Source organism: Gopherus evgoodei, chromosome 8 (assembly GCF_007399415.2).
Source record: "Gopherus evgoodei ecotype Sinaloan lineage chromosome 8, rGopEvg1_v1.p, whole genome shotgun sequence".
Classification (NCBI taxonomy): Eukaryota; Metazoa; Chordata; order Testudines; family Testudinidae; genus Gopherus; species Gopherus evgoodei.
Genome location: NC_044329.1, coordinates 29,264,450 through 29,277,551, shown reverse-complemented (window position 1 = coordinate 29,277,551; position 13,102 = coordinate 29,264,450). Strand labels below are relative to the sequence as shown.

The following is a 13,102-nucleotide window of genomic DNA, read 5'->3' as shown; positions in this document are numbered from 1 at the left end:
CCTACCTGCCGCCTTCAGCAAGATGAAGTGAGGAGAGGTAATGCAGCTAGCTACCTCTGAAGATCTAGTTGGACCCCTAACTGCATGGGGGAGATGCCACTATCTTCTCTAAAGAAGTGTCCAGGGATAAACAAGGGTGCTGACCTGCTACGGAAGGGTTTCAGGCAGGGGAAAATTGGAATTGAAAGTTATTTGGGGACTGGGAAAGGGAAGGGAACATCTTAGCTGATATTTGAAACCAGGTGATACAGGGTCCAAATATCACACTAATACAAGCACTCCTGCTTTCAAACTTCATTTATGATCATAGAATCATAGAATATTAGGGTTGGAAGGGACCTCAGGAGGTCATCTAGTCCAACCCCTTGCTCAAAGCAGGACCAATCCCCAACTAAGTCATCTCTGGTGAGCACTAACATTGGTCCTCAGCTTTGAGAATCCTCGGAACAGCGACTGTTTGGCTGATAAAACCCAGGAATGTATGCAGCAAGAAATAGTGTTTTCTATCCTCCACTGAGGAGCATTTGGGGAAAATAGAAGTTGAAACAGACAATTGTCACAGGCAAGCACCTGGGAACCTAAGTTAGAGCTCTGTTAACTTCATTACTTGAAAAGAGGGAGGAGGAAGGGATATCTAAAATATCTAAACTTGGACACTTCCACTGCTCTTCCAGTACAGACAGCCAATGAGGGTGAAAAACAGATGAGGTTTCAAGCTTCTAGGAAAGAAGAGAGAGAAGAAAAGTTAAATAACTGAACTCCCTTGCCCAATGTACAATGCCTTAAGTCCTCCTTACAGTTCTACAACAGACATGCACTGACTCACCATTGCAAAGCTCAACACACACCTGGAAAAGGACAGGGAAAAAAAGAGGTGCCTCTTTAAATATTTTAGATAACATTTTGGCTAACCTGCAAGTGAAGAATGTGTAACCCTTAGTTATATCATAGCTGCTCCTGTGACTGTGCTCTCGTTAGGCCTGCCTCGCTAAAGCCAGCCTAAACTGAGGCAGCAGTCTGGCTACAGCTAAACTGAACTGCAGCAGCAGGCTGAATAGAGTTGAGGTGGGTTTGTCAGTATAACTTCTAGGTATTTAATACCAAAATATTCTCAAAATGCTTTGGGTCTCATTTTAATTCATGTTATATATGTTATTGTTACCAAAGATGGTTTAACTGAAAGATGCTTAAGTTACTGAGTTCCATACATATAAACCTGCTTCAGGTATTGAAATTTTCTGCTAAATTTGAGCAGCAAAATAATTTCATTTGAGCAAGTAAAGCAGTTTGGCAGCTGACTTTAATTCAACTGGAAGCACTGGTGTTTAATGTAGATGGGTCCAAGCCAAAAAGAGTCAAGTCTAGATTCAAATTCAGATTTTACCTTCTCTAAAGATCAGGGACATTCAGATCTGGGGGGTTTGGTTCAGGACTGTTCCTATTACTTAGATATGACAAACATATAGGGAGTTGGCACAGCAACTTAATTTTGTTGCTTAATTTGCAACAATGAATGCGACTCCACCATTTGCTTCAATGACATTTAGCATCATTCACAGAGTTTTCAAGATGACACCACATAGAAGCCCAAAGAGAAAGAGTCAAAACTAAAAGGAAAAAAATATATATCAGTGCAAGGCTATGGAGACAATGTAACTTGAAAAGAAAACAAAATTCAGATTGTAATGCCAGTAGGTAAGCTAAGACAATTAAACACAAAAATAAACTACATTTAAGCAATGTTAAGTACACAAGAGGAAAGCCCTTACATCACAGTGAGTAAAGCATAGCCTTGCAAAGCATGGTTATTGCAGCATGATGATTCTCAGACTTTAGCTGAAGATACATAGCACTGGGAAAATATTTTTAGCTCATCATAAAAGGGCTGATATGGTCTGGAAAATCCCAGGTATCTCCAAACATGGGATGCCACTTCTCATGCATTGGGAACCTTATTAAAGCTCTTAACCACAGGGGATCCATTGACATGAACATTAATGTTAGCTTTCGAATGTACACATACATGCATATAGGGGAGGGAGCAAGCCCTGAGACAAAGCACACTGAAGTCACTGGAAACACTCCTATTGACTTAATGGGCTTTGGATCAGACCCAGAAAGAACAAATGAGGGTGCATCTTGTCCACCTTTTAATAAGTCTGAAAATCTTATTATTACAATGCTGTCCATGGAAAAACTGTTAATGAGGACATTTTACCAGTGTTTCCAGAAGCTTTCAAGCATCAGTAACAGCAGCACAAACTTTCTGACACTCGCCAGCCAATGTACCTCAGTCCCACTTTAAAGGAACGAGCATAAAGCAAGGTAATTCTGTTGCAGAGTCTTTGGCCTCAGTCTCTAACCCTGAAAGTAAGATGCCTAACTACCAGGGGCAGCTCTAGGTATTTGGCCGCCCCAAGCATGGCAGGCAGTCTGCCTTCGGCGGCTTGCCTGCGGGAGGTCCCCGGTCCCACGAATTAGGCGGCAGTCTGTGGGAGGTCCGCCGAAGCCATGGGACCAGTGGGCCCTCCGCAGGCAGGCTACCAAAGGCAGCCTGCCTGCTGCCCTTGCGGCGACCGGCAGAGCGCCCCCCGTGGCTTGCTGCCCCAGGCACCCGCTTGGTGTGCTGGTACCTGGAGCCGCCCCTGCTAACTACTGAGGAAATGCAAAAGCAGATGTGCTGCTTGGGATGGAAACACTCTGGAATCAGAGAACCACCATGTCATACAATCTCATTACTTTTCACCTACCCATGTGGTGGCCAACTATGGCATCTGACAATATGGACAACACAAGACACACTGCACTATAGGATATAATATTAGTGTATAATTCTATGTATAATCTTATGCCAATTTATATATTTGCTATAATTCCCCCAGTCAGTCCTTCCCATTCTCTTACCCTACTATCTCTTTGACTCTCAGCTTTGAGTCAGTAGATACTGGTATGCTACCCTCAAAGATCCAAACTTCTTGCCTGACAAGTGCCCTCTTTCTCAGCCTCCGATTCCTTCTTTATTCCTCTTATTCCAGCAGGCCTTCCTATTAACTCTCCTCAACAACAACATGCTTGCCCCCATTACATGTACTCTTGTCCTCTCACTGTCAACTCTTTGGGAAAGGGAATATGCCCACTTCCAGTCCACTTCCAGTCTTGCAAATCACCATGCACATGCACATACAAGGAATGTATGATAGTATGGTGTGATATAAATATTTTATTGGCATGAGTTTGGAATGACCACTATATTCACAGATGATGAAGCTTTGAGAAAAGGTAATCCAAAAGGAATGCTAATAAAATCATATACCACATCATGATGTATTGTGTATATATCACATGGGTTACAGAAAAACTATTTAAGAAAAGTTTTAGAAAGCTTTTAAAAAAGGCTATTTCCTCTGCCTGTAAAGCCAGGGATTTTAGTTATGCTGAGTCCAACTCAGAGTTCAAGGAAGGTCATAGAAACCTCTAAAACTGAAGACCTAAAATAGTTTTTGTATGCCTAAATTGTAGTCACTTTAAAGACTGTTACCTCAGACCTTCACAAGGCTAGAAGCTGGAAGCTGGTAATCATCCTTTTCCAAAAATACCATTTATTGGCAATGCAGTGATGGAAGGCTTTTTAAGTCTTTTTTGCACGGCCTACAGCATAATCTGTGCACCAGTGTCACAACTATACTTTCCCCATACATGATACACTTTACATACATTAATAAATGTTCACAATGGCCCTGTCAGGTATTGTGTTCTTGAAGAATAGTAAACTGAAATGTAGAAAGTTGAGTGACTTTCCTTAAGTCAGACAGGGAGTCAATAGTAGAGCTATAGATAGAACTCAGAAGTCTTGACTTTCCAGTCCCCTGTTTTAACCTTTAATATTCAGTAAAATCCATGTGTGTTGGGGTGAGATCCAAGGACTAAAAGTCAGAACTCTTGGGTTCTATTCCTTGCTCTGCCATTGACTGGCTGTGTGCCTTAGCCCGGTTTTGCAGTGATCACTCCTAAGAATAAGTTTAGTTCTTGGCATCTGTTTAGATTGGCAACCATGATGCTGGATTTTATGGTGGGGACACCTGTCCACTAGGAACTGGATTAAGGCCACAAACTCATTTCACAAAGCCCATGAAACAGTTGACACATGCCAGTGACCATCCGTAACTATCAAGCTGGGCTGCAAGTCAATTTATTTGTTCTACAGTTATATCTGGCATGTTTAATGGAGTAAAAGACATTTTAATGATGCAAATGATGAAATTTTTTAAGGGCAGACAGCACTCGTGAAACTGGGAAGAAACTCACAGTGAAAGGGAAAACTCTCACTAAAAGCACCATTGTAGCTTGAACCTGGAGATCTTTTCATGATAACCAGTGGTATTGCTCATCTGCTAGGAATGCAAAAAATCAGCTGACAAAATATGGGATTAGCATGAGGAGGATTTGGAAATGTATAATGCACTCGCCATCAACTGCTGATTCACACAGGCTAAAACTTCAGAACAGGCACATAACTAAAAGTAGCCAGTCTTAACTTGGTAAGAGTTTGGAGGCTGCATAAGTTCACAGTGAGATCAAAAAGCAAGGAATGAAAGACTCACATTGCAGCTGCTATTGCAGTGGATACAGAAAGAAATACCAAAAGACAGACATAAGAAGAGATGGTAAGAAGGAAGCTGAATATGCTGTATGTGGTCAGCCCAGTACCTTGGTTGTGGGGTATGTGTTGGCTGCAAATCACGAATACAGCATTTTAAAAAGAAATAGTACCTATTTGACAAATATATTGCACATGCTGAGACACTTCTTGAGCTGTGAGCTCATGGAATGTATTTGGCAGTAAGCTTTTTCCGACTACTCTTTCTCCTTTCCTCCCTCTCCCCTCTTGTCACTTCTGTCTCCTTCCACCATCCTTCCAACTCTCCTTGCCTCTGGCCTCTTTCCTGTTCTAGCTCTGCTGATCCCACAAACAGCATTTCACTGTTGGACACTCTTGTTTTCCTGTTGACTCCTGTTTTGTTGATGTGCCAATTTGAAGTGATTTAGTTGAATAACACACCACAGGCAGTGAATGGGGTAGCGTTATACATGGACTGAACATTTCTCCCTCACAGAGTAAAGGAGCATCAGCCAGACAGGCAAGAGGCCAAAGCTATTCTGTCACACACCATCCACTTCCCCTGAATGGCCTGGGGTCTTTGGTGCACCTGTTCTATATTCACTCCTATAATTTCAGATCAAATTAAGAAGACAAGTATCTTTTCCATTAATCCTATACAAAGGAAATGTTAAGAAGGGCTACTCATTAGCACAGACAGATGATCACTCACTCACCATAGATAAAAGAGATGGCCTCTGTCTGATATATAGTGCAGAAATGAACTGCGTGATCAATAAATCAGCCATATGCCCTTTCACCTTCAAGTACTTCACACTGCAATCCCTCCCATACATGTTTATTTTCAATGGGAGTATTCTGGGTGTTAGATTAGGAAGGCAAGGCCAGGCAACCTACTTGTTGGCATGGGGCTTGTTATTTGCATAAAGGAAAATCCCTGCTCTGCCTAAAAGTCTCTGAATAACCCCAGGTTCAGAGAGTGCCAAAACAGTTTCACCAGTCTCTAATTGAAACAGTTTATGTTTTGTAATATTACCATTATTTTTCTTCAATGACAACCATAGGCAGCAGGAGTTGTCATTTTCAGTAGTTAGTAGCTACTTATTCACCCAATTATTTAGTATCTAACCTGTTCAGTGTTTATACAGCAGGTCAAAAGCACACATGCAATAGCGAAGGAGTCGTAATGATAAGAGCTTCTATCTTACTAAAGGCAACCATTAGAAATACCAAATGCTTTCAAAATAAAGAAAAGAAATATGCCACAATTTTATATGGGTTTAATAATTATTTTAAACATAATAAAATGAAGAGCTCAAAATGAAAAAAATAATTTAGAAAAAAACCTACCCTTGTATTTATACTTATTTAAATGGCGCCATCCTTTGCCAGCAAGCCAAAACCAAACAGAATGAAAATAAAATAATGAAAAAGCCACACAAGAAGAATAGGAAATGCTGAGAATAAATAACTGAGATCTATTACAGCCAGACAGGAGAAGCAACTGATGAAACATGCTACACATTGCTGGTTTAAAAAAAAAAAAAGCATTTTAGATCAAGATATTAATCCAAATTGCTTATTATATTGCATAATCAACTAAATTTATCTGCTAAATGCCAACTTAATGGCCACCATCAGGAGCTATCACTAGCTGACTCTTAATTTTTCTTCACAAATCAAGAATGCCAGTCATCAGCTCTCAAACAGTTCAGGTCAAATTCCGCATCCTTTCATTTATGTAGATGTTTATACCATGTTCATCATTATGGTATCTGAACCCTGTGTGATGTTGCATTTGGTACAAGTCTGGGCAGAATTTCACCTTTTGAGTTTAGCTAAACAATTTCATAATGCAAGCTCTAAGTTCACCTTAGAAGGTATAATTCAAAGAGATATGAATAACAGCACATTTGCAAAACTGTATGACGATGGGTTTGGATAAACTTTTTTTTCCTGAGGTAAGAGAATTTACATGCCCTTCAAAACGTTATAAGAGTAAAACAAGTTATAGTAAGTTTGATACACTTCAAAGATCCTAGATCAGTTGGTTGTTTCAGCAACAAATACTGCAAATCTCAAAAAGCAGGGCAGAAGGAATCATGCCTTCTTATTGACTTAGCAAGGGGCATTGGCCAATTGAAAGCAGCTAAACCAGTGTTAGAACAGGAACAGGAAAAAGCATTAGGGTCTGTTAAGGTGAGGAAGAAGATGTGTTTAACACCTCCCAAGGGGCGTCATGGGAATTATGGAAAAATACAACTAAACACACAAAATAAATGTAACACAGTGTCAAAGTAATATAATCATGGCTCTACAAAGTGCATATTCCCCGAATTCCTCCTTGACACTATTTTGTCTCTCTGTCATTGGGCACTTTTATGACTAATACTTAAGGACATGTTACCACTTATGAAGTTACCAGCAATACAGTTCAGTGTATGGCCGCTTCTGCACCAGTTTAAAGCAAACACATATTTTGAAGACAGACACACACCCACTGAATTATCCTCTGAGTTAAAAGCTTTTATATTTCTGTGGTGCTTCAATCACTTGAGATTAAAACTTAAAATGTGAATTTTTCATATGGTAAATGAAAGTCTTAGTCAGCTTAAACTCCCATTGATTTTAAAGGGAATTTTGCCGGAGTGGAGGATTGAGCATAAATGTCAGGATTGGATCCATAATGGTATTAGCTTTCTCTGCTATGGGTGAAATCCAATCCACTCACATGTAGGGTGACCAGACGTCCCGATATTATTGGGATAGTCCTGATTTAAGGGGACTTGTCCCGTGTCCTGAACTTACATCGGTCAGGATGCCCTTTGTTCCACTATTGGGGACCATCTGGACCGCAGCCGCGGCGCTGCCATTTACTGCTTCCTGGGGCAGCTCTCGGTGCCCGCCCGCCCGCCAGCAAGAGTGCCACATGTTGTAGGGGCGGGGCTTGCAGGCACCAGAAGTGGGCAGAGAGCCCTCTGCTCCCCCACCTGATCCGACCCCTACCCTAGGAGCCAGGGGGACCAGCCTGCCACATGCTTCCCGGGATGGAAGCCATCCCAGGTGAGCACCACCGGGACTCTCCAGCTCACCCCATGGCAGGTCCCTCTGGCTCTTAGGGTGGGGGGCCCTTGCGTGCTGCTGGCTCCTGCAAGCCCCGCTCTGCGGCTCCAGCAGCTCCCACTGGCACTTTTCCCTGCCCATGGGAGCCACGGAGCTCACACTTATGGCGGGTGCAGCATGTGGAGAATCTGGAGACCCCCCTTGCTGCTCTCACCCTAGGAGCCAGAGACCTCCCAGCAGGGCTGGTGAGCGCAGCCAGGGAAGGGGGCAGGGTGTGATAGAGTGAGCATCTGGGAGGTGTGTGGGGGTTGCTGGGCTGTGAGGGTGTGAAGGGTGCTGGGCAGTGGGGGAAGTTTGTGTGTGTCAGGGCACTGGGCAGTGCAGGTCTGTGTGGGGCATTGTGTAGGTGTGGTGGTGGGGCTGTGGGGAAGGGCACTGAGAGGGAGAAAGGAAGGAAGGGAGGGGAAATCAGTATTAGGAAACTAGCAAGTGGGGGGTTCTGCGCTGGATGCTGGGCAGCTGTGGTGGGGCTATGGGGAGGGGGGCGCTGGGCAGGGTGTGTGTACACAGCACTGTGCATTTGTGGTGGAAGAGTTGTAGGGGGGCGCTCGGCATAGTGGATCCAGGGGCGCTGGGCAGGGGAGCTGTGTGGCGCAGCATGGGCCCACCAGGAAGGGGCACGCTGGTAGCACAAGGCCAGGTGGACCAGTGTGCCTCTGGCTCTGGTCGGGGCTGTGCGCCTGTGTCTGTCTCTCCCTCCCCTCACTCCGCAGCTCGCCCAATGTGTCCTGATATTTCACTCTAGCGATCTGGTCACCCTACTCACATGAAGCCTGAGTACTGGGGAGGTAAAAGCCACCTTCACTCAAATCCATGGCCAGGGCTAATATTCCAGCCTATGGCTTGTGCTAGTAGCTGCAATTCTTGCATGGCAAGTGCTGGGGCCACTGGATACACAAAAGTTGGATCTGTGGTCCCTCCACGAGCCCGTCCCATTGTGGCCTTCCACCACAAACTATGGGAGGATGGTGTGATGACCCTTTTCATGGCATATACGGGGTGTGCAGGCACTCCTGGGCAGTCACTCCACTTGCAAACCCCCTAAGTGGGGTTAGATATTGCGAAAGGCCTTGCACTGGCCCTCTGTAACAGAGATGATTTTCACCCCTATATGAAGCTGTTAGGTTGTTGTATTACTGCATGAATCAAGCTCTAACAGCTGTTCAAGGAACCCCCTAATCCATACTTCAGCTACTGTTGCATGCCTGGATGCTCTGCAAGGACGAGGCCCACACGCACACGGTGGATTAATTGGCTTTAATGAAGGTTAAAGTGACACACCCGCAATGGGGACTCCAAGCGTTGCTGTCAGGGGGAAGGGAAATGGTTTATTCCCCTTTGTTTTGAGACTCAAGGAATCTGGATCTTGGGGGTTCCCAGGGAATGGTTTGGGGGGACCAGGGGGTATCAGGCCCTGAAATTCCTGATTGGTGGCAGCGCTACAGAATCTAAGCTGGTAATTAAGCTTAGTGGAATTCATGCTAGTACCCATATTTTGGATGCTAAGTTTCAAATTTGGGAATTATACTATCACAATATAGTATTAGGGAATTCAGAAATTAAAATCAGTTTGAAAACATATTATCTACAAACAGAACTAATAGATTAAGGCTACTTTCATTAAAACTAATTTACTTCAGTATATTATGTTATTATTTTAAGCTTAACATTACACAGAATCCTAATTTTAAATTCTGCTCTCTCAAATGGCTCTCACATACAGTATCCACTGAAGTAGACAGAAAAATCTATACAAAATGAATGAAGATATTAAAAGGCATGTTCAACGGGTGAGATATTCATAATGCACACATGTGTACAACCCTACAGTTGTTGGTCTGTTCCAGACCAGTAACTGTATGTGTATCTATCTGCACATGTACATGTGAAGTTTGCATGCATACACATTTTGCCCCTAAAAACATAGTCCATGGTGTTTAACTACAAACATTAATAAAGGGGAAAGAAATTAAGGGCTTCTCAGAATTCATGAAACTTACTATTATACTTGTGCTTTTGAAAGGGTAAAGATACAACACATGGAAGAGAGCAGCAAAGATAGGGAGAGGCATTATGTGTTGATTGAGTGGTGCTAGTAGACTTATTGAGATATAACTGTTTTACAAGTGTCCTAGAATATGACTGTTAGTCTGATGGAGCCTGAACAAACAGTGTTTTCTGCCATAAATTTGAAGTACAGTATTAAAGCAGATGATGAAAGAACCCTACACCAAAAGTAATATAGAATTATTGCTGCATAATGCAGAAGGCACATGAGATGTTTAATGGCCAAGATGGAGATGTCTAAAGAGTGGCAGTGAAGCATGAAGGTACTACACACATTTTTTCACAGATTAACAACAAATAAACGTGCACTAGTGTCAATATGCATGTACAGCACACACAGTAATGCCATATGCTTTGAATATATACAGTGGTTTCCTTTGTAAAACTTGCCAGTTATCTTAATGTCTCAGATAATAATGTCACCTTGGTATTCCCTACAACAAGTATAAATAACAAGGCTAGTACTGAAGTATACTTATTAATTTATTTAGGGCAAAATGGGCATATTTTTAAGGGTCATCACTGAATCTGAAATAGTATCCAAAATACATATTTCCCCCTGTGAACATTAATGAACGCTCACTCCAACGAAAACATTCCCAAACACACAGTACTGAAAGTGTGACTAAATCCCACACAAACCAGGAAATTGAGAGTGAAGCCTGTTTTAAAATAACAATCACCATGCCCACGAATTACAGGGATCTCCGCAGAGCAGTTGATTATATACACTATTGCTCCTATTGCAGTAGCTAGGCTAAGCCAAGAGTATCTTCCTTGATTCTCAGCTTTCTGCTTTTTTGTGTCTGACAGACCTTGAACATGAATTGAACTGTATTTTTTGTAGTTTAATATGTTTACCAGAAACACTACCCCTCAAAAATACCTACCCCATAGCTAGAAGCATTTATTACATAACACCGCAATATCATCCATCCATGGATGTGCTTTACATTTGTAGTTAGCTTTTGAAATTGTGACACTGGACCTCATAGTGTTAATTCACTAAAATAAGTCTCCAGAATAGGGTTATTTTTATACTTTCCTTTTATATTTTTATACTTCTCTGAATATAAATCCCTCATTCTCATTCTCTGAAAGTCCTGTAAGTATCACAGTTTTAAAAGATTACAAGATAAAAAAAACCCTTTATGAATTAGAAACATGCGTAGGCCAGAAAGAATATATAAAATGCACAAGTAAAGAAGATGCTCAGTCTTCTATTACAGGTAAATTAATGATAATCAGAAAGCATTGATGGTAATTCAGCTGCTTTTACTGGAAATGAAGCTTTTTCTTTTTAATAAATTCTTCTTTCCTACCTATCTTGGCACAGCTATGCTTATCCAGGCTCATCAGCAATACAGCATTATTTTCACTTGACCAATTGCTTTAACTCTGCCATATCTATATCTATATCTATATCTATATCTATATCTATATCTATATATCAACTGCTTTAACTCCACCATTATATATATATATATATATATATATATATATAAAATCTACTTCTTGGATCTCAATAGAATCCATGTAACTAACCTGTTCTGGAGATCCACTCCCATATTAAAACCTACCACACACTGCAGAATAATGATTAACATACGGTAAATGGTACCTTTAGCACAATCAGCACCATGGAATCCTGGAAAACAGTGACAGACTCCAGATACACACTCGCCATTCCCATGACAATTACGTGGACAATCCTGCACTGAATCTGAAAGACAGACATCAAAGACACATTAGTTACTCCTGTTCTTGGCTGCAGAAAGAAAGCTAGTGCTGAATGTACATCCAGTGCAAGTTTTGCATTCAACTTGATAATGACAAGTCACTTTTAAAAAAATGCTACATATTTACTGTGACATCGAGGCACCCTATATTCGCCACTGCCATATAATTATGATATGTTGTGTGTATGCCTTGTGAGGTATCATTCTAAAAGTCTTGATCTGCTAAATATTAATATATTGTTGGATTCTATGTGCTATCATTGTATATGAAGTTATAACATTTTGTTATGTATGTGTTACTAAAAATTGTTGTGAAGTTGGAAACATCCACAACTAACCTTTCAGGTACAACAATGAAGAAGCTAGACAGAGCTCATCAGCAAAGACAATGGCCTATGGAAAAGCTTATCCTCCTTCAGTTAGCCTATGGGCAACAGCCATGACTCATCAGGAGGATGCAAGGGCTTGTGACCAAATCATATGATACTGGAGTCCATTTTGGTACCTGTACTTTTCCACAAACTGGGCTGGGAATCTGGCTTGGAACAAAGGGGTTCCCGCCATATGGAAAAACTATGACATCATACCTAGGACTCACTCCTCTACCAGACAACACCTGGAAACACCGAAGGAACAAAGACTGGACTGCAGAAGGGGGTCCCAGGTGAGAAAGAAGAAAGCCCTGTCTGTGTAAGGAAGCTAAAACCTGCTTGCATAATATTGCTGATTCAAATCCTATCTAGTCTGTATGAGATAGAAATTGCGATTTCGTTTAATTTCCTGCTTTGATCTGTTTACTATCACTTATAAAAACTTAAAAGGTATCGTTCTGTAATTAATAAACCTGTTTTATGTTTTATCTTAACCAATACAGTACAGATACCCGTCCAGTGCAAGACTGTATAATTCTGGGTTTATACTCCAGTAGGGGTGCAATGCTGGGGAGCTGGGAAATTGGCTGCTGGTAAAGCACTCATGTGACTCAGTTGGGTGTGTGGTGCTACTCGCTGTTGAGTTGGGTGATAGTCCCCGGGGGGTGGGGGTGGGTGGGGACTGGATGGGTATCACCAGCAGAGCAGTGTGGGAGGCCAACCCAGCTGAATGGGTTGAGGGCACAGAGGTTCCAATGGCTTCCAAGCTTCACCCTGGGGGTGACAACCTATCACATTAACATTTCTGAACCTTATGTTTACTCAATATTATTGCATTTCAAAAACTGTAATTTAAAATATGGTTTTGATCTAGGTTTTTAAAAATAACCTTTTGGTTTTCTTTTTCTTTTCTTGATTTTGTCTTCCACCCACTTGGAATTAAAATACTACCTAACGGTGATTACAACAAACTTCACCTGACATAGGTGAGTATCAACCTCATTTCACAGACAGGGAAATTGAGATATTGGGAGATCTAGTAACCTGCTCAAGGTCACACATTGATTCTTTGGGAGTCGGAGTTCACAGAGAAACTACATTTCCTTTCTAGGCTAATGTCATACTTCAGGATTCTGAATAGAAAACAAACCTCAAATCTGAAGTAAAGAATTGAGATACAGAAA

General features: G+C 41.7%; 1 protein-coding gene across 5 annotated transcripts in view; it reads right to left on the bottom strand.

Annotated features, from left to right (window-relative positions):
• The window catches only part of TENM2 (teneurin transmembrane protein 2), a 1,578,682-nt gene that overhangs the window by 146,878 nt on the left and 1,418,702 nt on the right, over positions 1-13,102 (bottom strand). For all 5 annotated transcript variants that reach the window (XM_030572355.1, XM_030572352.1, XM_030572354.1 and 2 more), the window contains one exon: positions 11,430-11,531. In XM_030572355.1, the coding sequence (XP_030428215.1) occupies positions 11,430-11,531 (102 nt within the window). The remainder of the gene's footprint in view (positions 1-11,429; positions 11,532-13,102) is intronic.